Below are 25,811 nucleotides of genomic sequence, written 5' to 3' on the forward strand. Positions count from 1 at the left end.
AAATCAAAAAAAGATTGTGGCTGAAGTTGAATTGGATATGCATCCCCCAACATGTATTGAGGCAGCCTGCTAGAGAAGGAGGGAGGGGGAAGAGGACAATCTGGCTTGAAGACTCAGCCCCTTAGCCTCACAAAGGGCAATCTGAAGAAGAAGCCCTCTGCTCTCAACCAACAGGTATCTAGAGGCAAAGAGCTGGCTGTTCCCCTCCCAATACGTCCAGTTTTTAAATCTCTGCTAAATGAGGCCAGATCTAAAGTCATTCGTTTTCCCAGCCTGTGATAAATCTTGCAGACAATGCAGCCTCAGACTGTAGAGGAGAAAAATGGATGGGTTAGAGTATTGAGAGTTGCAGATGAGCGAACGTTCTTCATGATCTCACTTTACCTGGGCAGCTTCACAGCACACTCCACAGAAACCACTGAGTGGGAATGGGAATAGGTTTGCAGAGCAGGCCTATCTTTCTATTAAATAAATAACCCTGCTGCAGAGCCAGCACCATAGCTCTGTAGGACTCCCTCTGCCTGGAAAGGCTGCAGCTATTTGGAGCTGGATCAAGCCCTCAGTTTTTAGGGTAAGAGAAGGAAGAAAACAGATCGAGAGAGCAAATTATATGTCCATATTGGCAAGACAACTGAAAAGAAGCCAACAGTTTAATAGCCCAGCAGCAGCAGGAACAGGAGATACATAAAACAGGGAACGTACAAGTCAAACAACAAAACCAGAGGTCGGCAATTGTTACATTTCCAAACTGGAAGAGAGTTGCCATAAAGTTAAGTCTTTTTTAACAAAATGATTTGAGTTTGTCTACATGGTGGGATATAATGCACTCTATGGGGATGTTATTTCTGAAGCGCACCAACATGCTGTACATTATTTGGTCCTCTAAGACCCTGCTGGCGCACACTGAAGGCTCCCTAGTGCGCTTTACCGTAGTACAATTTCAAACAATATTACATTAAAGCGCACCAGCAGGGTCTACACAGACTAATTCATGCACAGCATGTTAAAGCACATAAAGCACATTACCCCTTTGTGTGGTCAAGCCCTTAGATCAGCGATACTCAGACTGAGGCTCAGGAGTGGCTCTTTAATGTCTCTCTTGTGGCTCTTTGCAGCACATGATATTAAAACATTGATTTAATTATTAACTAATTTAAGTTATCAACCACTCAGGATGCTTTTACTATGTTATTAACCAACTGTAGAATACTTTTTCAGTCGTTTTGCTATAAGAATAAATATTAATAATAAATAATACTTAGAGAGAGAAAATGAAACAATGAATTCATACTACTATGGCTCTTTTGGGTAACACTGATCGCTAAAATGGCTCCTGAACCGCAGAGGTCTGAGTATCACTGCCTTAGATTAACAACAAATGATATTCTGGCCCAGACTGGAAATTTCCACACACAAAAAAAAAGTACTGCAAGACCATAGGAAGTGTTGTACAATACGTACACTTCGATAAGCCTGTAATAGTGACACACCATTATGACAGCAAATGTGGTAACAAGAAATAAAATATTTTATGTGCAAACAAGACACAGCATTGGCAATAGTAAGGTATGGCTTCTGACACTGGCCAGTGACAAGTGCTTCTGTAATATAGAGACTTGGCAGAAAAGCACAGTAAAAACTCTTGTTCTAATTCAGCCCTAGATCTTAGCATCATCAAGGCTGACAGAGTAGCATGACTTCCACTACTTTCTAGGGTTTGACATAAAATATTAAAGAGAACTCTTATTTTCTAGACTGAACTAAGACCCATTTTAAAAATACTCATATGGAAGGAAATAATGTTAAACAGGCCATTCAGAAAGTGCTGAGTTGGATCTCCAAGAGACAATGGCTTGCACCACATACAAAAAAATTTCACTCAACCCAATGACAGTACAAGACATTTTTAGAAATTAATATAGGAAGACTTCACTCTGCAAAATTACTGTTACCAACCTGAAAAGGAGCGACGTTTTACGTTCAGTTCATTTGACACACGTACTTCAGTGCATAGTTTCAGCATCAGTAACATAGTAATGATCATGATAATGCTTTGCCACAGAAGAGGGGACTCAAAATGCCTTCCAAACCTAAAAAGTAAGAGAATAATATATAAACATCTCAAGATGATGATCTTTATACCCAATTACCTTCAATCCTATTTAGGTGTTTGACGATTGTATCCTTAACAATCACCATAACTGACAAATTTGCAATGCTGCAGAGAAGAATTAAACTAACAGAGATCTAGCTGCATGTAACCCAACCATATTCCACTTGCACTTGTAGCCATAGGCGCCGACTCTGTGGGTGCTCTGGGGCTGGATCACCCATGAAAAAAAAAATTTTTTATGAAAAAAAAAAAAAATAGTGGGTGCTCAGCACTCACCAGCCACGGCTGTTGGGCAGCAGCACTGCCCATCAGCAGTCTGGTGACCCCCCAACGAGCTAATTAGAGGCACCACCAAACCACTGTTTGCCAGCTGGGGGAGGGGCTTATGGGAGGGTGGAGAGCAGTGGGCGGGGGCACAGCGGGCATGGATCACTCCTGGGGAAAACTAGAAGTTGGTGCCTATGCTTGTAGCAATGCCCCTGGATCGGACACCTGGGAACTCTGGATCTAAAAGCATGAGTTTCTGTTGCCTCAGCTAAAGGACCAGGCCCATTAGCTTGAATGAAGAGGCAGACTTGCAAACCTGGTCTAGCCACTAGAAGGGGATAAAGAACTACATTGCATTACATGAGACATACATTTCTTTCCTCTATTAAGTGAGGACACTGTTAAGTAAAGAACTCCTGCACTATATACTATGTTCCCTAAATATAATTTTAAAATACATTAAATCATAAGCCCATACCATCCCATTCCCCCAAAAAAACAACTACCAATCTATGACGTTTAATCCAACAGTGCCCCAACAAACCTACAAACACCCACTCTTACTGCACTCCCACCACTCCAGAAGTCTGGGAGAAGAGAGAGACATCACTTTTGGAGCATACTGCAATCTGATTTGGGCTAATTTGGACCACGCTTAGGGAAATGAACTCCAAAGTTTCAGGAAACAAACAGCTACTTGATTGTTCAGAGATGTTGAAACTGAAAGGAAAATGTTTTCTCCCCTGCCTCCCCCAATTTAATTTGTGTTTGCTTACTGATGCTGTCTGGTGGGAATTACTGAGCTCTCCTACATGTAATGCGGGAAGAGGAACTTGGATAGCAGTCAATACTTAATGAAGGGTCCATCTTCCATGATTGTTTTCTATGATAGAATCTAATGCAAGACTCTTCAGTGAGGACTGGCTGCTATCCAAGTTCCTCTTCCTGCATTACACGTAGGAGAGCTCAGTATAATACCCAACAGACATCACCAATAAGCAAACAAAAGTAGGGTTTTTATTTTTTGTGAAAAGGGAAGGAAGAGAGGAAAAGCCTTTCACATACAGATCTGGTGCAAAATATATTAGATTTATTGTAGAAAGGCTCTAGGCACATGATTGTGACCTCTCTCTCAGCTCAGACAACCTTGCTAGGGTGTATGCCTCAGAAATTCTTATTGCTTCTAGGAAGCAATTTGGGGAATTAAACAGTGTGCTTTCACTCGCTCTTTAATTCTGTGCCACATTTCCTATCTACCGCTCCAAATACACCCACAGAACAGTCACCCAGGCCACTGCCTCATCACCCCACAAACACTGTGCTGCCATCAGCTAAGAAGACAGGAGACAACACTTACAGGAATAGGGTGACTATTTGTTTAATTAATGTTTTACAAAGCTCTGGAAAATGTAAAGTATAGTATGTATAATGAGCCATTAGTATGTATGAGAGTACGGTGCAAGGTCTCCTGTACACCAGGGCGCAAGAGTCTGGATATAATTCTTTAACTTGGGTTTCTTTCAAGATAGAGCTCTGAGCTAGTCAACGAGACACTCAGACAGTACCAAGCATATTTGCCAGTAAGCCCTTGCATTGTATGAATGCTGAAGGAGTTCTTTACTTCCCCTAGGGTCTTTAGGGAGACTCGCGTTTGTTGTTATGGATCAAATCGGCCCCCATGCTGGTGATGCCCAGTAGTGGGAAGAAACTGGAAAGTCCTTGATTCTGGACTCGGGGAGTTTTCTTGGAACTTTTCCTTTTATGGGTGGCCAGGTTTGTCCCCAATGGAACAGACCATCCCCAGGGAACTGGCCGAGGGGGGGCCCCTAGCTGCCGAGTGCCACAGAGCTGGGGCCATCCATTATGAAACCGCAAGCCTTCACGATGTCTCCTTGGACACCACTGGCCTATGGCTCTTGTGTACATGGCTGCAACAAGGGGACTAATACCCTGGGGAGAGAGGAAGGGTGACACTGCAGTAAGCCATACCATGGTAGGGTCAGCACTAACAAATCTGGAGGGTTGCTGAAGGGTGGGGAGATGATGCAGCCAAGTGTACAAACTCCCCTCTCATCTGCAGAGAACTCAGGTCAGGTTTCCATTGAGTCAGGAAGAAAGAGGATGGAGTGGAGCAAAGTAGAGTTGCCATTACTCCCCAGTCTGTGCCCATGCTCCTTGCCAGGGCAAACTCAGCAAATGCTGCTGAATCTGCAGTTTCAGGGGAACCTGATATATCAAGTCCACTAGGGACAGTTTGCATTGCACTGACCATGACCCAGAGCTCCATGGGTGTAGTGAGAGGAGCATCACACACAGCTCTGTGGCAAAAGCTGGATTCCCAAGGGTCCTCAAGTTATTTATCCTGCTAACATGGCCATGATACATAGAAGAAGTGGGGAACATGTGTCGTAAGACAATGTCTCTATTAGGGGTGGAGCTAGAGGCTAGCAGATAAACACACACGTTCTGGATACATTACTGAGCCAAATCCATGCTGGCATGACAGAGGAGCTTGGGAGTGTTGCACAGGAGATCTCGGACCTGACAACCAAGGAGCCCATATTAATTGTTTTGCTGGAGGCTTCAAAACTGAGGAACTACTCCAGTTCACTGCTTTCATCCAGGAAAGAGAGGAGAGAATCTGTCCCATTGTTAGCAACTATTACCAAAAGTCCTCTACTGAGGTGTATGAAATACTGTACTTATCTCCATTACAAGTCCATTTTTATAAGAGCTAATTTAGTACTACACTGGCAGCACTGGTGCTGAAGTTTATTTATTCACAGGATAGGGACAGCATGGACAGTATTGGTATTAGTTTCTGCCACACTAATGTTCTTCCAGCCTGATCCAGAGGGAGCCCGTAGAGTCTCTACTGGCTTATTCACTCCTTAGTACATTTGTTGAGAGTGCTGCCAACAATATCAACTGTTAGGCAGATATCTGCCTACTACAAACAGAAACAAGCTAATTGCCTCAGGCTACCAGCTGTGAGCTATAAAACAATTTACAACCATCATAAGCTAGTGGCACATTAGAACTAGTAATCAGATCAGAGATGGAAATCTACATTATCAACTCTTTGAGTCATCTAGCACTTTAGATATAAGATGAAAGAAAAAAAAATTAAAAAAAAAAAAAAAACACTACCCAAGAGAGTTCACCTGGGACTGAACATACATGGCAAAAAGAAAAGGAGTACTTGGGGCACCTTAGAGACTAACAAATTTATTAGAGCATAAGCTTTCGTGAGCTACAGCTCACTTCATCGGATGCATCCGGTGTAGCTGTAGCTCACGAAAGCTTATGCTCTAATAAATTTGTTAGTCTCTAAGGTGCCCCAAGTACTCCTTTTCTTTTTGCGAATACAGACTAACACGGCTGCTACTCTGAAACCTGTCATTATACATAGCAAGGTTTCCATAGTCACTTCGAACAACATATGAGAATTTAACAAACTCCAGCAAACACAGGACAAAAGTAGCACTACATAAACTTTCACTCTGCCTAGCCAACGCACTTCAAATGAAATTCTTCTAGATACTGTGTTCTATTCTAAACAACTTGAAAGGAAATTGGGGGGGAGGGATAGCACAGTGGTTTGAGCATTGACCTGCTAAAACCAGGGTTGTGAGTTCAATCCTTGAGGGGGCCATTTAGGGATCTGGGGCAAAAATTGGGGATTGGTCCTGCTCTGAGCAGGGGGTTGGACTAGATGACCACCTGAGGTCCCTTCCAACCCTGATATTCTATGATTCTATGAAATAGCTTCTATTTTGGTCAACATAATGGACATTAACATGGGGAAAGCTTGATGTACACTCCAGTTTATATTTGAAATTATGGTTCAGGAGCCAGCCTGGCAAAAGCATCACACCAGGACATGGGGGATCCAAATTTAAGATTCTCTTACCTCTCCATTCCCAAATGGGCTAGGGAGATGACAGGGACTGGAAGTAGAGAAGAGCCTCGTGTTGCTGTGCAAGGAGTATTCTAGATGTTTTAGAAGAAGCATTCAACCCTTCCCTCCCCACCTGCCAAAGGTGGTGAATATTTTTGCTAAAGCAGGGCTTGAGGGTGGGAACTGTAAAGAAGCAGTTCATAAAAGTAGGAGGGATCCTTAGGGTACTAACTGAGGCTCAGGGAAAGTGGAATACAGGATTGAAGCAGGGTTTTTTTTTATTGTTCTTTCTTTCCAAGTTTCTAGCTGATAACTATTATATAGCTAAACAACTGTGACATTTGCAGTATTTGGGGTGTCCAATGTCAGACCTCAAAGTAGTTTCCCTGTCTACTTATATATTTTAAACTATCACAGTAAAGAGTTCTGGTTTTTTGAACATATACAACTTTCTTTAAATACCAGTAATATTTTTCTGTTTAAAATAATCTTAACTGTTAGTGTTCACAAAACTGAGAGGCTGAACTGGGCTAGAGCCAGACAGACTAGTCACCATGAGTTTGTCTGAATAACTCTACCAACGCACCTCCATTTGTTATTCCAGTCCTGGGCCTACCTTGACAGAAACCGCAGATTGTGTGCAGACAAGCCACACTGTCTAGCAGTTTCGTGATCTAAAAAGCAAGAAGTTGGCAGAGACTAACCTTAACTTCACTAGCAGCCAAGCTGGGTTTGAATGCAAGTCTTTGGATATGAAAGCTTAATACGCTAACCTATACAGTATTTAAAGCCCAGGTCAAGATCCTCTGCGGTTTCTTAAGAGATTCTAAAGCAGGGTGGAAGCTGTGTTACAGGCTGACACTGTGTAACCCAAACTATCAGGCTCATGGGTGACAGCATGATGCAGCAGCCCAATGGTAGTCAGCAGGAAGCATAAAAGAGAAAACAAACTATTTCAGAATATGATCTGCCTGCTAAGAACTGCTTCTCAGTATGTGAGCTCCCCGGATTTTGTGTGGCACAGAACATATATTTTAAAATAATATATTAAAACCTACATTTATATTTTATTCTTCCTGTACAAAATAAAGTTTGCTGAAAAATGCTAGTGACTGAAGAGAGGAAGTCATGTGTGCATTTCTGTTTCAGTAACAATTTACTATGGGAAAGCTGCTATATGCACTGCACTCTCCTACCATGGCATTCTCTCTACTAGGGGGCTCCTTTGCTGGTCAGTAGTATCTTCTCACCTTCACTTTACAGTAGTGACCAGCAATTATTTTTAATCAGTAAAGCCAAAATAAAGTCTAAGAAGCAGAAGTTTCTCCCATCCCTCAAACAGTCCTGACAGTAGATGCCCCTAGATCACTCACTATCAGAGCTGAGGACTAGTCAGTGTGGAGAAAGGTCAGATGTAACTGCAGCTGCCTACCTTTCCTCTTCACACTGTGCAGACTAGACTGTAAATTCTTTGGGGGCAGAGACCATCTTTTTTCAATCTGTGTTTGTACAGTACCTAGCACAACCAGGGTACTGGTCAATGACTGGGATTGCCAGGCACAACTGCAATACTATTTATACACACACACACACACTTTTTTTTTCTCTCTCTCTCTATCCCTATCCTAGGCAGCAGTGAACCCAAGATCTTGTTAGAGACTTGTTTGAGCCAGGGCTTGTTGTTCTGATTCAAATAAATGAGGTCAAGTGGAATACACTTGCTCAAAAAGTAATCTGAAAGCTGAGGTCTGCACTGAACTTTTTCAAAATAGTTTCAGATATTCAAAACTGGAAGGGTCCCTTAAATCAGTCTCAGCAGCTTTAATTAAGGTGAACATATTGCTGGAGAACTCCTCCAGGGATTGAAGTTTTTTCGCACTGCTGAGTGGCTTCAGGACAGTGACCCACTAAAACTATATCCCAGAACTTTTAGGGGGGAAAAATGTGGTGCAACTTGTGATTCCCAATATTGTCTCTTTTTTCCCTTTACTACCCCATGTGCCTGTATCCACCTCTTGTCTTGTGTCATATATTTAGACTGTAAGCTCCTGGGGGCAGAAACCATCTTTTTGATTTGGGTTTGTAGAATGCAGTCCTGGCCTATGACAAGGGCTTCTCCATATTATGATAATACAAATAAATATTCAAATTGACAGGAAACTTTATCCCTAAACCCATCTAGAGGCATCCAAGATATTGCATAATCAAAACCCTCTGAAAGTCAGGAGGAATCTTTCCATTTACTTCAGTAGGCCTTGGATCAGGGGTATAATCCTCAGCTGGTGTAAACTGTCAGAACTCCACTGAAGCAAACAGAGCTGTGACAATTTACACCAGTCAAGGATCTGCCACCGGGACTTTAATACACACCCAGGCAGTAAACTGACTGCAGCTGCATGCTCAGTGTTTCTTTGGCTGACAAAGAACAAATATGGGAAGTTAAGATAAAGTAAAATGGTCTTTTATTCAGGAGCCTTCATTCACATGTTCTGTTCCCCCCCCCCCCAACAGATATCTTGGGCACTTCAGCTCAGGAAAACCAGCCTTGGCCTATCAACCATTTCTATTTTTTAAATTAGTGGAGCAAAGGCTACAGTGCTTTATCCTGCAATTACAAAAAAAAATTAAAAAAGAAAATTACAGGTAACCTTATATGGCAGTTAGTACATCTCAATTTGATGAGACAAAGGACTGCACCACAACTCAAAAGACTCCAGCCTGCTAAGCATAGCAGGAAGCAGGACTACTGTTGGCTCACCTTACTTATTAAGATATAACTAGAACGCCTACCATCTACTTCAGAGAAAGCTTTTCAAATTTCCTTTCCTTGGCATAGGCCACATATTTGTTCTGCTAATATTAACAAACCCTGAAGTTATTTCAGTCTGTGGAACATTTTGTACACCCAACTCAGGATACCCCATTATGATCTTTACAACAAGTTACCATGTTTTCTAGTGAGCAGTGTTGAATGAAGCTCCTTCTCCCCACTCTTTCCCCTACACACTGTGGTCCCTCCACAGAAATAATTGGTTATTTCTTTTCCTGTTTCAGAGTAGCAGCCGTGTTAATCTGTATTTGCAAAAAGAAAAGGAGGACTTGCGGCACCTTAGAGACTAACAAATTTATTTGAGCATAAGCTTTCGTGAGCTACAGCCAAGGATCTGCAACATCGTTGCATCCGATGAAGTGAGCTGTAGCTCACGAAAGCTTATGCTCAAATAAATTTGTTAGTCTCTAAGGTGCCACAAGTCCTCCTTTTCTTTTCCTGTGTATCTGACTGACCCTGCTAGGTGAGAAGCATCCTCAGCATCAAACCAAAGGTGAGCATATAGAAATCTTTTCCCATAATGTCACACAGGATTTTACTTGTCTACCCGTCACAGCCTAACTCAGAGACAAGAAGGGGATGCCTTGGCTTACTAATGAGAATGCTAATGAAGAAGAGAATTTTTTAGAATGCAGAGGTTTTTTCATAAATTGCTAGTAACTGTCATGCACATTCACAACACTACGTTTTATCCATTCATGCTCACAGATATTTTCATCAGCAGCACACTCATGGACCCCAAAAAGTTGAGTCACATGAATCACGTCATATGTCAGCTACTCCCAATGGGCGGAGGTTGCTCATCACATCTGAAGATGAAAGTTCCAGAGTCGGTCTAAAATGTTGCAGTCAAAGGTTTTTTTTAAGATGACTATTTAAAAAGGGTCAAAGACTTAATATGTAATTTCTAAGAATCAACATATTGGGTCAGATGCTTGTGTGACAAATAGGGGAAATGTCTGTACTATCCTTTATGAAAACTGTGTAGGACTGTTTCCTAGAGCAATTGTGTATTGCTGCCTGCTTGCACGCCTAGAGATAAGTCAAAGGAGACTGCAAAGGGCTGCTAAATAACCATAAAACAGTGATTTAGATAAGTCAGTCTCAGGTACTCGGCTTCAGAGGAGCCACAACAAAGCTGGCTCCATCTAGGCTAGAATGTGGTACCCTCCCAGAGGCTATGCTTGGGATCAAAGGAGAGCTAAAACCTCAAAGACCCTAGAAAAGCCAGGGGGCGATTAGGTGAGCTGGGAGACACTGACAGGTTGGGATAGAGAGACACAAAAAGTATGGGTTACAGCCCCCCCCCCCCCCGAGTGTCAACCATGTCCTTGTTTGAGAGTGGGTGAATTGCAGAAATCCACCCCAAGTGAGGTAAAGGCGTGAGGCCTGCCACCTGTAGGAGCTGCATTCATGAGACCCAAAGAAGGGACAGTGACGCAGCTAGTCCATAACCATTACAGCTTGCACATCTAAACGCCTAGTGATTTTAATAAGAGTTGTACATATACCAGGAAAGCAGAATCAGGCCTACTATTGTCTATAATAATACAGATTTATTATTTCTTGTGTACAAGTCTTCTCACACTGCCTTTCAGCAAAGTCCTGGGGCAGAAACAAACCTGCTGCTTGAACAGAACTGTGCTGAAAACTCTGGAAAAAAAGTTAAAATTATTTTTAAATTTTTCTTTTGAAGTGAGTTAAGAGGCATTTTTAGCAAGGGAAACAATGCTGAAGAGACAAAGTTAAGGAAATCACACTACTGTCATTGCGTGAAGACGCAAGTTCTCAGTCTTTGATAATGCCTAAATGAAGAATTAGAGGAAAGAGGGCAAGAGGAAAGCAAAAATTGAGTCCTTTAACTTCAAAAATAAAAAAAGCCATCTCCTCCTTCACTGGCAGTAGAATAACTGGAAGGGAAATCTTGAAAAGTAGTAGTATCTAATAGAGGCAGGATCATGATTCTTGCCCTTAGTGCTAGTACTAATTTCTGAGTTAGTATCACAGTCCTGCCATGCCAGCTTTAGCTGTAGAAACACTTAACAGTAGATTTCATGGAGATTAGTGAGTATTTGCAGATTGGAGGGCAAGGGGAAGATCACACTCCTCCTGTTTTAAAACTAGTTGATTTTTTTAAATTAAAAAAGAGGGGCAGATTCCGGGAGTGGGTTATGGAGGAGGTACAGTGGGCACAGTGCATGGGAATGCGTGGTTTCATGCAGTAGCAGGGGAGACAATTTTGGAGGTTGTGGGGGAAAGAAAAGAACCAGGAGTCAGGCACGAGTGTGTGTGTGTTGGAAACAGGCACACTACACTAGCACTGAATCCTATTATCATGATAGAATCATGAGCAGAAAATAAATGAGATTTGTTCTGGAAAAAAGCAAGCTAGTTACGTGGGGATACACATATTGAACGTGAGGGTAAATCTAAAAGGCCTTACTGAAAGGTGAGGACAAAGTTAGATAGCAGTATGCACTGTGATATAGATACAAAAAAGGCCAGTGCAATTTATGAGAACGTGCTCAGAGGCAATACATCACAAAAAAGTGCACTAAGAGTGCATCTCTCTGGTGCACCTGTAATAGTGTGTTCAATTCCAGGAATAAAAGTTCCAGAAAGATATTGACAAACTCAAGGGAGTTCAGAGAAGAACAACAAAAGTGATCAGGGGACTAGAGGAAATTGCTTGAAAGGAAAGATAATTAAATACGTATAGCAATGTTTGGAGCTAGGGGAAAAACATGATTAGACCCTTCAAATATTTCTAGATCTATGTCTATATATCTAGAGAGATGGAGAGAGAGAGCGCAATGTAGACTTAGACAAAAAGGAGGAGGAATTAGCATAGTACATCAGTGTAGAACCAGGAGTAGTGGAGGGATCAGGGGAAAACAATTTAGGAAAGAATTTAGGCTTAGTGCCAAGAAAACCAGCTTGACAGAGGCATGTAACAGGCTGTAGAACAGTCTACAAAGTGGGGTGGAAGTCTCATCCCATGGTGCTTTTACAAATAGAATGGACAAAAACACTAGATGAATTGTAGGGAACAGCCCTGTCTTGGCAGGAGGATGGACCAAATGATCCAACAGGCCTTTTTTTTACCATGAATCATAGAAGATTAGGGTTGGAAGAGATGTCAGGAGGTCATCTAGTCCTACCCCCTGCTCAAAGCAGGACCACCTCTTATCATTATCATGAACTCTTATCATTATCTATATACACCTTTAGAGTAATCATAAATTTTCAAGTGTCTATACCCAATCATATTTTGTTTCAAGTACTGATCTTGCCCCAGCTGGTCATAAAAAGTGATATCAGCAGTAGGATTACAATGAAAGAATTACTATGCTTAACAACAGGTTTCAGAGTAGCAGCTGTGTTAGTCTGTATTCGCAAAAAGAAAAGGAGTACTTGTGGCACTTTAGAGACTAACAAATTTATTAGAGCATAAGCTTTCGTGAGCATCCAATGAAGTGAGCTGTAGCTCACGAAAGCTTATGCTCTAATAAATTTGTTAGTCTCTAAGGTGCCACAAGTACTCCTTTTCTTTATGCTTAACAACAACAACAAGAGAGAGAATGAATTACTGGCTGCTCTCTGACATGATTAAGACAAGAGTACCTTTAAAAACTGAATCTTGCTTTGTGCATTAATCACTCATATGAATCAGAACTGTATTCACCCAAAGAAGCACTTTCTTTGCATTTCACTGTACATTCTGCTATACCATGGATGCCATAACCTTTTCACCGTGTGAGGTATCCTCTTAAGACCATACTATTTTAGTATGATGGTAGTTGCTTTATAGAGAACAGTATATGGGTCTTTTCATCTCTAAATTGTATTTCAGTGGAACTACTGCCACAGCAAGTGAGGGTGGAAAAAATCAGAACCTAAAGGTTTTGCAAGGTCAAACCTGTGGTATTTACCCAGTGCGGGTGGCTATATTACATACTTTGAACTTTTATTTCTAGGTCACACCAACTTGATAACTGTGATAGCATTCTGGGTCTGCACTTTGGACTCAATTGAAGCAATTTACAACAATGCAGGGACTTTCAAGATCAGAACACAGAGAGTGACACAAAGCTAGAATCCATCAGAGAAATTGTTAGAATATGTAACTACTCAAAACAACAATAGCATGAAAGGACATCATTTGCTCGAAACAAATATTTTTTTTTTAAAAAAGTGTTTCCTTTCTCATTTTACAAATAACTCTAAGATGTTTAAAAATTTTAAACTTATTTCAATTTAAAAATTTGGTGGGTTTTTTTCTTTATTTATGCTATTTACATATCTCTTAGCATGAGCACTTAAAATAGACTAAAAATTAGGGATTCTCATTTTTTCCTCAGGATTACAGGCCTCCTCTTAATAAAGCAATTGCACAGCATCTCTCTGTTAATGATAAATACTTAAATATACATAGTACTTACAGGTTTCAGAGTAGTAGCCGTGTTAGTCTGTATTTGCAAAAAGAAAAGAAGTACTTGTGGCACCTTAGAGACTAACAAATTTATTTGAGCATAAGCTTTCGTGAGCTACAGCTCACTTCATCGGATGCAAGTGAGCTGTAGCTCACGAAAGCTTATGCTCAAATAAATTTGTTAGTTCACTATTCTCTGTAAGTATTATGGAAAGAAAAGGAGTACTTGTGGCACCTTAGAGACTATCTTTATTGTCACAAGTATTTTCACATGTTTGAAAAAAAAAAAAAAAATACTGTCTGCTTTGGCTTTTCACGTCTCATTTCCTCCCCATCACTCACAGTTCTGTTTACTCTGTTTCCCTTGCACATTAGTTTCTTTCTTTCCCCATTCTCCACTACCACATGAGCCTCCTTTCTTCCACATGCTCTTTCCCTTCTTTCCATTCCTCTCTAAGTACAATTCCAATTCCACAGGCAGTTCTGATACTACAGATGACTTCCCTATATCTCATTGCTACCTCTGGTCCCAGAGAACAACCCGTTTCTTCTACTCATATGCAGCAGACGACTTGTAGTTCTTCTTATTTGAGTCCAGGCTGGTCTTTGCAGTTAAGATCCTGGGGATCTTTATAAGCAACTGGAAACAGGTAGGAGGAGCCAGCACGTGATCCGTCAGCTCGCCGCATACCACCAGCATTGCTCCATTAGTCAAACTGTTCTCAGAATAGTTTCCAGTATTCTTATTGTTATTTCCTAATCAATTGCACTTTTACATTCTTGTACATTCCTAATGCTGAAGTGGCCAAGTTAAAAACAAATATTCCTCTCCAGTTTTGTAACATTTATTTCTACATGGTGGGAACACACACGAGACAGGTCTATTGGTTGATAAACACAAAACCTAGATTTCCGAACAAAATTTGCTTTTAAATGTTCTTTGCATACAAGGTTTTAAAAATATGTAATTGTTTTGAAAGGAGGACCTTCTTTCAATGCTTCTTGTCAGGCTGCTTTTTAAAGAGTGGATCTTTAAATTTTGGTTTCAGAGTAGCAGCCATGTTAGTCTGTATTTGCAAAAAAGAAAAAGGAGTATTTGTGGCACCTTAGAGACTAACAAATTTATTTGAGCATAAGCTTACATAGCTCACGAAAGCTTATGCTCAAATAAATTTGTTAGTCTCTAAGGTGCCACAAGTACTCCTTTTCTTTCTTTCTTTATATTTTGGGCTCTGATCCTGCAAGGAACTCCATGGGTAGACCCCCACAGCAGTCAATGAGGGCAGGGGGTCTGCCTGTGCAGAGTTGTACTGACTGCAATGGAGACCTACCTGCATGGAGCACCTTGTAGGGTAGTGATGAAAGAAAGGAAGAGATATTTCTGAACTACTTTAGGTGTGGGCTTGTTGTTAGCATCCACTGTTAGCTTAAGAGTTTTGTAATGCAGCTTATTAACATTGATAACTATGTCAGGAAGACACAAGAGATAAACGAATTTGGTACATAAGCTCTAAGTTGATGCAGATGAACCCACTTGCACCAAGACTGAATTCTGCTTCACATCTTTAAAGGGTGGGTCTCACCAAATATTACATCCCCAGAGACCTCACTTCTTTGAAATCATTTAGAGAGAAAAAGAACAAACACACACTGTAAGAGAATAAAAAATTAATTACCAACTTACCAAAAGAGTATTCTCAAAATATTTGCTACTAATAATACTAGACACACGTAGGTTGAAAAGCCCTCTGCATTCTGTGTCCTTTTGATGTCTCTGTACTGGGGGATGTATGGCACCACACCTCCAAATACCATTGCACCAGCTGCACCCCAGGAAACCAGCTGGTGCATTGGAACCACCAGCCACTCCAAGCCATCTGCCTCCATGCCAGGCAAAACAAAGCCGTGCAGCACCAGGGCAACCACTGACAAGGGAGTCCCTTTCACTGTTTCTTCAGACTTAGTTGATTTTAATCAGACACAGTCCTCCTGGTGCAATGTGTTGCCATGCTTCCGTCATCCCTTGCACAGATGTAACCTTTATAAAAAAAAAAAAAAAAAAAAAAAAAGCAAGTTGGAGGGAAATGTAAATATATCATCTGACAACAGGAATACAAGCCCCACACGCCTATCATCAGGTCAGAGCCACAGCCTCCGGTGTCACAAGTTAGCCCGGGATAGCGAAAGTGGTAAAACATATGGAGTTGTATGGTCCATAACTGGAACTACCAGGTGCTACAATAACACAGCTTGTGTCCAACCTCATCGGATCGCCAATATTAATATGAAACATCTCCTGCTGTTTACTTCATTTTTTTGTACAAAATTAGTGCCAATGGCATAGCTATAATAGTGCAAATGGTGCACTTGCACAAGGGACCATGAAGCTATCGGGGACCAAGCACATGAGCCACCAGGTAGGGCAATCAGGGAAATGGGGGACAGAGGGGAGGTAAAAGAACCTGGTGGGGGAATTGGATCTAGGCTGTGGGAGTTGAGGGCAAGACTGAAGGAGGAGGATTGGGGAGAGCTGGGAGGACTGGATCAAAACTGGTGGAGAGCGAGAGGAGACTGTGGGTCTGTAGGGGGGCCATGAGGCAACTGGAGGGAAGCTAAGCAAGAGGTGGGGGTGGGAGGGCTGGATTAGAGCTATGGGGGAACAGGAGAGGTAGAGGGGGCTGGAGACTAGATTGGGGCTGGGGAGACCTACACAGGTGTTAGGGAACAAGGGGGCTGGGAGTAGGGCTGTGGGGAACTTAAAGCAGAATGTATTTTGAAATCAGGAAGGGGTCCCCTAAATTATTCTTGCACTAGGGCGCTCTGGGGCCTTGTTACACCAGTGTGTAATAAAGAGACTGACTTGACAGCCCTGGATGGAGACTGATATCCTCTAACCACAAAATAGTTAAAGCACAAATAGCAGCAGAACATTTTCTACATGGCTTTGTCATTGTGCCTCAATATTGATCGGGAAAGACCAACTTTAGCAATGAGAAAGTTTAGTCTCTGTGGTTCATTCAGTGCCTATCAGGTAGCACAGTAGCTCTCAACCAGGCGTACAAGTTGCCAACACAACTCTCACTTTAGGTAAAGCCTGGGACTGGGGGTAGGACAGAGAGGCCAGAAAGAACCTGGAAACAAATACGTATCTCCACCACAACACTAATGATTAGATTTGGAGAAATCAAACAAAGCAAGAGAAAATAATTACTCTTAGAAACCAAAACAATGACAAACATTGCCAAGAGGCTATGGTAAGACTTCTCCTTAGGAGCAGGAGAGACAAACCCACAATTTCTTTTGTATAGTGGGAGGTACTTTTCAGCCTAACGCATAACCCAACACATCTATGGCTGAGGCTCTGGTCCCTCAGACTGGCCCTTCTCTCCTCTAGTCCCCCTCTTCACATTTTTTCACCTTCATTGTTTAGCAGAGCAGAAACTAAAGCCCCACGCTCCCCCTGTCCAAGAGAGGGCACAGCAGCACCTGTGTATATTAACAACAGCCACTCAATCTATGACAGGTTTCAGAGTAGCAGCCCTATTAGTCTGTATTCGCAAAAAGAAAAGGAGGACTTGTGGCACCTTAGAGACTAACAAATTTATTTGAGCATAAGCTTTCGTGAGCATCCGATGCATTGAGCTGTAGCTCACGAAAGCTTATGCTCTAATAAATTTGTTAGTCTCTAAGGTGCCACAAGTCCTCCTGTTCTTTTTACTCAATCTATGGTACATTTACAAACGCCTCCTTCTCCCCCCCCCCCTCCCCGTTTCCTTCCTGCCCGGGGAAGAGACTTCGGCTCTGGAGACAGCAGCGCTTGCTGGGTCTGCAAGGGTGCCCGAACTCCAGAGAGCTCCTCCGGCCGCAGAGGAGGGCAGGGCAGGGCAGGCAGCCTGGCGAAGAGGCTGCTCCTTTAAACCCCATCCCGGACTGGAGTCTTTTGGAACCGGCCCCCTGCGAGTCCCCACCCCGTTTCGTCTTACCTTGGGTCTCTCCCCCTCCAGAGCACTAGTGACGCGTCTGGGGATGGTCACCAGATGCGGGCCCCTGTGGTCCCTCCAGAGCCGCCCATCTCTGGCTGCGGCCGCTCCTGCCTCCCGGGCGGCTGGGGTGACACTAACCAGCAGCCGAGGCAGGACCGCGGGGCTGGCTCTGTGACGTCACAATGCCCAGCAGCGCCTTCGTCAATGAAGGGAAGGGCCCACCCTCTGACTCAGCGCCTGTTTCCTCTAGGTCCTAGAGGGCACCGGATCGCTTCCCAGAGCGAGGTGGTGTCCCACAAGATGTGGGCTGTGCCGGCCACAGCCGGCGGGAACCGACAGAGCGCCGCCCTGCAGGGACAGGGGGCACACTGCCTGTGCCAGTCACTTTATTTACAGGGCTGTGCGGGGCCCTTACCGAATGAAGGGGGTCGGAGAGCACAAACTGCTGAGTGGGATTTGCAATGGCTGCTTGTAACACACCCAGCAACATCTGCTATCTTCATAACAGGGAGATGCTTTAGAAAGTGCATCTGAAAGAACCAGATTAATACAAATAATTACTTGGTATTTACGTGGTAGTGCTTTATCCTTGAACAAAATTATTCTTTAAGCTGGCATTGTGCTTGGTCTGTTCAAGACACAAAATACAGACAGTCCCTGCCCCCAAAAGTTTACAATCAAAGGCCCCAATAATAATCATTATTTCTACTGCAGTAATGCCTAATCACAGAGCTGAACCCCACTGTGCTAGATACTGTACAAACACAGACCAAAAAAAGACAACTTATTCCATTTAAGCTAGGCCTCGCAAGCGATTTCAAAAATCGTGATTAATTGCACAATTAAAAAAATTAGTTGCGAGTAATCGCATGATTAATCGCACTGTTAATAATAGAATACCATTTATTTAAATACTTTTGGATGTTTTCTACATTTTCAAATATTGATTTAAATTACAACACAGAATACAAAGTGTACAGTGCTCACTTTATTTTAATTACAAATATTTGCACTGTAAAAACAAAATAGTATTTTTCAATTCACCTAATACAAGTACTGTAGTGCAATCTCTTTATCATGAAAGTTGAACTTACAAATGTAGAATTATGTACAAAAAATAACTGCACTCAAAAATAAAACAATGTAAAACTTTAGAGCCTACAAGTCCACACAAAAAGAAAAGGAGTACTTGTGGCACCTTAGAGACTAACAAATTTATTAGAGCATAAGCTTTCGTGAGCTACAGCTCACTTCATCGGATGCATTTGGTGGAAAAAACAGAGGAGAGATTTATATACACACACACAGAGAACATGAAACAATGGGTTTATCATACACACTGTAAGGAGAGTGATCACTTAAGATAAGCCATCACCAACAGCAGGGGGGGGAAGGAGGAAAACCTTTCATGGTGACAAGCAGGTAGGCTAATTCCAGCAGTTAACAAGAATATCAGAGGAACAGTGGGGGGTGGGGTGGGAGGGAGAAATACCATGGGGAAATAGTTTTACTTTGTGTAATGACTCATCCATTCCCAGTCTCTATTCAAGCCTAAGTTAATTGTATCCAGTTGCAAATTAATTCCAATTCAGCAGTCTCTCGTTGGAGTCTGTTTTTGAAGCTTTTTTGTTGAAGTATAGCCACTCTTAGGTCTGTGATCGAGTGACCAGAGAGATTGAAGTGTTCTCCAACTGGTTTTTGAATGTTATAATTCTTGACATTATATAATTATATATATTTTATATTTTATATTATATATATTATTTTGAATTATATAATTCTTAACATTCAAAAACCAGTTGGAGAACACTTCAATCTCTCTGGTCACTCGATCACAGACCTAAGAGTGGCTATACTTCAACAAAAAAGCTTCAAAAACAGACTCCAACGAGAGACTGCTGAATTGGAATTAATTTGCAAACTGGATACAATTAACTTAGGCTTGAATAGAGACTGGGAATGGATGAGTCATTACACAAAGTAAAACTATTTCCCCATGGTATTTCTCCCTCCCACCCCACCCCCCACTGTTCCTCTGATATTCTTGTTAACTGCTGGAATTAGCCTACCTGCTTGTCACCATGAAAGGTTTTCCTCCTTCCCCCCCCTGCTGTTGGTGATGGCTTATCTTAAGTGATCACTCTCCTTACAGTGTGTATGATAAACCCATTGTTTCATGTTCTCTGTGTGTGTGTATATAAATCTCTCCTCTGTTTTTTCCACCAAATGCATCCGATGAAGTGAGCTGTAGCTCACGAAAGCTTATGCTCTAATAAATTTGTTAGTCTCTAAGGTGCCACAAGTACTCCTTTTCTTTTTGCGAATACAGACTAACACGGCTGCTACTCTGAAACAAGTCCACACAGTCCAACTTTTTGTTCAGCCAATAGCTCAGACAAATTAGTTTGTTTACATTTGCAGGAGATAACGCTGCCCACTTCTTGTTTACAATGTCACCCAAAAGCGAGAACAGGTGTTGTAGCCGGTGTTGCAAGATATTTACGTACCAGATGTGCTAGAGATTCATATTCCCTTCATGCTTCAACCACCATTCCAGATGACACGCATCCATGCTGATGATGGGTTCTGCTCAATAACGATCCAAAGTAGTGCGGACTGACGCATGTTCATTTTCATCATCTGAATCAGATACCACCAACAGAAGTTGGTGTACATGCATCTGACGAAGTGGGTATTCACCCACAAAAACTTATGCTCCAATATGTCTGTTAGTCTATAAAGTGCCACAGGACTCTTTGCCACCTTCACCAACAGAAGGTTGATTTTCTTTTACTTTTTTTGGTGGTGGTGGTTTGCGTTCTGTAGTTTTCATGTCGGAGTGTTGCTCTTTAAAACTTCTGAAATCATGCTCCACACCTTGTCCCTCTCATATTTTGGAAGGCACTTCAGATTTTTAAACCTTGGGTCAAGTGCTGTAGCTATCTTTAGAAATCTCACATTGGTACCTAGATTCATAGATACTAAGGTCAGACGGGACCATTCTGATCATCTAGTCTGACCTCCTGCACAATGCAGGCCACAGAATCTCACCCACCCACTCCTATGAAAAATCTCACCTATGTCTGAGCTATTGAAGTCCTCAAATCGTGGTTTAAAGACTTCAAGGAGCAGAGAATCCTCCAGCAAGTGACCCGTGCCCCATGCTACAGAGGAAGGCGAAAAACCTCCAGGGCCTCTTCCAATCTGCCCTGGAGGAAAATTCCTTCCTGACCCCAAATATGGCAATCAGCTAAACCCTGAGCATATGGGCAAGATTCACCAGCCAGATACTACAGAAAATTCTTTCCTGGGTACCTCAGATCCCATCCATCTAATATCCCATCTCAGGGGATTCGTCCTATTTACCCTGAATATTTAAAGATCAATTAATTACCAAAATCACATTATCCCATCATACCATCTCCTCCATAAACTTATCGAGTAGAATCTTAAAACCGGATAGATCTTTTGCCCCCACTGCTTCCCTTGGAAGGCTATTCCAAAATTTCACTCCTCTGATAGTTAGAAACCTTCGTCTAATTTCAAGTCTAAACTTCCTGGTGGCCAGTTTATACCCATTTGTTCTTGTGTCCACATTGGTGCTGAGCTTAAATAATTCCCCTCCCTCTCCTGTATTTATCCCTCTGATATATTTATAGAGAGCAATCATATCTCCCCTCAACCTTCTTTTAGTTAGGCTAAACAAGCCAAGCTCCTTAAGTCTCCTTTCATAAAACAAGTTTTCCATTCCTCGGATCATCCTAGTAGCCCTTCTCTGTACCTGCTCCAGTTTGAATTCATCCTTTTTAAACATGGGAGACCAGAACTGCACACAGTATTCCAGGTGAGGTCTCACCAGTGCCTTGTACAATGGTACTAAAATCTCCTTGTCCCTACTGGAAATACCTCTCCTGATGCATCCCAAAACCACATTAGCTTTTTTCACAGCCATATCACATTGGTAGCTCATTGTCATCCTATGATCAACCAATACTCCAAGGTCCTTCTCCTCTTCCGTTACTTCTAATTGATGCATCCCCAGCTTATAACTAAAATTCTTGTTATTAATCCCTAAATGCATAACCTTACACTTCTCACTATTAAATTTCATCCTATTACTATTACTCCAGTTTACAAGGTCATCCAAATCGTCCTGTATGATATCCTGGTCTTTCTCTAAATTGGCAATACCTCCCAGCTTTGTATCATCTGCAAATTTTATTAGCATACTCCCACTTTTTGTGCGGAAGTCAGTAATAGAAAGATTAAATAAGATTGGCCCCCAAAACTGATCCCGGAGGAACTCCACTGGTAACCTCCCTCCAGCCTGACAGTTCACCTTTCAGTAGGACCCGCTGTAGTCTCCCTGTTAACCAATTCCTTATCCACCTTTCAATTTTCCCCATCTTTTCCAATTTAACTAATAATTCCCCATGTGGCACAGTATCAAATCCCTTACTGAAATCTAGGTAAATAGATCCACTGCGTTTCCTCTGTCTAAAAAATCTGTTACTTTCTCAACGAAGGAGATCAGGTTGGTTTGGCACGATCTACCTTTTGTAAAACCATGTTGTATTTTGTCCCATTTACCATTGACCTGAATGTCCTTAACTATTTTCTCCTTCAAAATTTTTTCCAAGACCTTGCATACTACAGATGTCAAACTAACAAGCCTGTAGTTACCCGGATCACTTTTTTTTCCTTTCTTAAAAATAGGAACTATGTTAGCAATTCTCCAATCATACGGTGCAACCACTGAGTTTACAGATTCATTAAAAATTCTTGCTAATGGGCTTGCGATTTCAGGTGCCAATTCCTTTAACATTCTTGAATGAAGATTATCTGGGCCCCCTGATTAGTCCCATTAACTGTTTGAGTTTCGCTTCTACCTCAGATATGGTAATATCTACCTCCATATCCTCATTCCCATTTGTCATGCTACCATTATCCCTAAGATCCTTCTTTGCACTTTGTCAAATTTGCATTGAAAGTGTTCTTAAAATGAACAACATGTGCTGGGTCATCATCCAAGACTGCTATAACATGAAATATATAGCAGAATGCATGTAAAATAGAGCAGGAGATATACAACTCCCACCCAAGAAGTTCAGTCACAAATTTAATTAACACATTATTTTTTTTAATGAGAGTCATTAGCATGGAATCATGACCTCTGGAATGGTGACCAAAGCATGAAGGGGCATATGAATGTTTAGAATATCTGGCATGTAAATACCTTGCAATGTCAGTTACAAAAGTGCCAAGTGAACACCTGTTCTCACTTTCAGGTGACACTGTAAATAAGAAGTAGGACTGAATGGACTTGTAGGCTTAAAGTTTTACATTGTTTTGGTTTTGAGTGCAGTTATGTAACAAAAAAAATCTATATTTGTAAGTAGCACTTTCACTACAGTACTTATATGAGGTGAATTGAAAAATACTATTGAATTGAATACTACTGAATACTATTGAATTGAAAAATACTATTTCTTTTATCATTTTTACAGTGCAAATATTTGTAATCAAAAATAATAATATAAAGTGAGCATAGAATACTTTATATTCTGTGTTGTAACTGAAATCAATATATTTGAAAATGTAGAAAAACATCCAAAATATTTAATAAATTTCAATTGGTATTCTATTGTTTAAGAGCGCAATTAAAACTGCCATTAATTGCGATTGAGTTAATCACGTGAGTTAACTGCAATTTATCGACAGCCCTAACTAGGCAGATGCTTCACCCACATGGAGCTTGATTTGATTGAAGTCATTGGGCCTACTCAAGTAAGCAATGCCCATACTTTGTGTTTGGAAGATCAGGATCTAAGAAAGACAGAAGCATTAGCAAGCCCAGAGGAGGGAATGACTCAGACTTTTATTTTAAATTGTTATTGTTCACTCCGTTTTTTGTGGGCATCAGATATAGTGACGTTGTGTACAGACATTATTGAACCTTAAGTTTTATCATCCCCACTATACATATGAGGAAACTCAGGCAGAGAAAGATGAGGTTGCGCAGTATCTCTAAAAAAATCAGACTCATGCACTCAGAGAGTTCCCTTCATCTTTTCTCACTGTTTTTAGAGACTATCCCAGATTTGGATCCCATGACTTTAATATTCCTTTCTGGAGAGTTGAGAGAAATACTGCCATGCTTCCTACATTTCCTACGGCTTATATAAAGACTGTTGTCCCTTGTTTGTTGCCTCAGCCAGCCGGGGGAGAGGAAGGGGGAGGGAAGGAAGAGAGAGAGAGAGAGAGAGAGAGAGAGAGAGTGTATGCGTGTGTACAAGTAAATAACTATAGCTTACAGTCCCCCCAGGATATGTTCTTCAACATAATTAGATTTTTTTTTAACCAAAGCTCATGGGAAAAGGATATTTTTGTGAAAAATTTGTAACTTTTTTCCAATCAAAAAAATTCAATCAGCATTCAATCAGTTTTTATAAGTGTTTTATCAAAACTAGAACCCAAGAGTGTGGAAGACTGTGACTGAATCAGAACTAAAAGGGGCTTGGTCTGAGTGGAAGTTAGGTGCTAAACTGAGACTTTAAACAGGAGGTTGTGTTTGATTTAAATAAGATGGATGTTTATTCAAGTAAATGTAAAAATCACTACACCACCATTTTGGTTTTCTCTTCCAGACTCCTGCCTTAAGTTCCCTACTGTGTTCTCAGTTACATTACATTTTTACTGACTCCTGCTTTTGCCATAGGTAACCATAAATTAAATCATCATAAGAAATTAAATATGAGTTTTGGGTACAATTGTCTAGTGTATCAACAACCATAAAGATTTGTGGTGAATTTTGGAAGTTAGGACACTGAAATATACAAAATGCCTGGAAGGGCTCAGGTCAATTTCTCTGAAAAGTTACATCATGGTGCCACTTTTTTTTTTTTTTCCAAAGTGTGGCAGACTCAGGGACATGCACAGGGATAAAAATTTGATGGCTTTTAGAGGGGCACGTTCTGTGCCCCTGCCGCGCCCCTGGTACTGGAGGAGTTCGCTCTTCCCCTGGGGCCGGGAGGAGTTCTGTGTCCCTACCTATTATTCGGGGAGCTGTGCCCCTGCTTGCCCCCCTTGTGCACACCCTTGGGCAGACTGCAACAGTTGTGTCCATACTATTAGTTTTTGCAGAGTATTACCACTCCATCCGTTCTCACAAAGTAGATTTTTCTGGCATTAAAATCAGCAGTAGCACACAAACTACAAGCCTACTTCTATGGAATAGAGTTTCAGGTCAGACTGGACAAAAGACAACTGGCTATTAGCTACTGTTAAGTGGATGCTACTGGACAGAGATTATTAGCTTCCTTAACATCTGTGTATTTAGCTTTCTGTCAGCATCCTTATCAGACAATCAGTAGCCCCAGTGACTTATGAATATGACCCCATCTTCAACACATTAAGAAGAAAGATGTGTTTTGAAGTACTTTCTAATGGCACAGCTATGTGCTAACAGCCTTGCTTGGATACAAAACCCTCTGATGCAAGTCCAACTTCAGCCAGAGTGTTAGGCCCCACCTCCATCATAAGAAGATGGTCTGGTTTATTCCAGTTACACAAACTTGGATTTCTAACTGGAAAAATTAGTTACAAACTATGTCACTAGGCATTTATTGTTTTCTGATGCATGAAGAAGCCACACAACTTGTAGATCTTGTTTTCTGAGTATCAGACAATAGAACATCTTCCTAGGTACCTTAAGGCTCCTGTTTGTTTGTGTGTGTGTGCTCTGTAGAAGGGCCTGGTAAGGCAAATGAAAGAACACACTATGGTTTGATCATGAAAAAAAATTACGTTGCAACTGCTACACAGTGAGTGAGCAACTCAAGGTCAAAAGATGCTACTTTTTATCATTGGGTTTTTTCACACACAAAATTTCTTGGCTCAGAGTCCTGTGAGCTCTACTCAGCAGGACTTCAAAATCATAGTAAAATGCACTTTACAAATTCCCTTTACATTATTTATAAATCCTCACTATTTTCCCCCCTCACTATGCTTCACTACCGATGGTTTTATTATCTTTCAGGCAAGAGAACATTATAGTTCTGGAAATTCCTAACTGCCAGCATGATCTTCTGTTCCAAGCCGCTGGAAGCCAGCCATCTGTCTATGCTAAAGACCTTTCATATGCAGTGGTGTTAGGGTGACCAGATGTCCCGATTTTATAGGGATTGTCCCGATATTTGGGGCTTTTTTTCATATGGGCTCCTATTACCCTCCACCCCCTGTCCAGATTTTTCACACTTGCTATCTGGTCACCCTAAAGTGATGTT

General features: G+C 41.5%; 1 protein-coding gene across 9 annotated transcripts in view; it reads right to left on the reverse strand.

Moving 5' to 3' along the window:
- SLC66A2 (solute carrier family 66 member 2) overlaps positions 1 to 17,884 on the reverse strand; it is a 122,121-nt gene extending 104,237 nt beyond the window's left edge. For 2 of the 9 annotated variants that reach the window (XR_005291233.2, XM_043508257.1), the window contains exons 1-3: positions 17,527 to 17,753; positions 15,228 to 15,581; positions 1,957 to 2,090 (exon numbers count right to left, since the gene is read on the reverse strand). Coding sequence is in view for 5 of the 9 variants with exons in the window: in XM_043508257.1 (XP_043364192.1) it covers positions 1,957 to 2,090; positions 15,228 to 15,430 (337 nt within the window). In the remaining 4 variants the exon portion in view is untranslated. Of the gene's footprint in view, positions 1 to 1,956; positions 2,091 to 15,227; positions 15,582 to 17,526 lie in introns of all 9 variants that reach the window. The other 7 variants (XR_005291234.2, XM_038391065.2, XR_006278966.1 and 4 more) reach the window with 6 other exon arrangements.
- Between the last annotated feature and the right edge of the window lie 7,927 nt (positions 17,885 to 25,811).

Source organism: Dermochelys coriacea, chromosome 2 (genome assembly GCF_009764565.3).
Source record: "Dermochelys coriacea isolate rDerCor1 chromosome 2, rDerCor1.pri.v4, whole genome shotgun sequence".
Classification (NCBI taxonomy): domain Eukaryota; kingdom Metazoa; phylum Chordata; order Testudines; family Dermochelyidae; genus Dermochelys; species Dermochelys coriacea.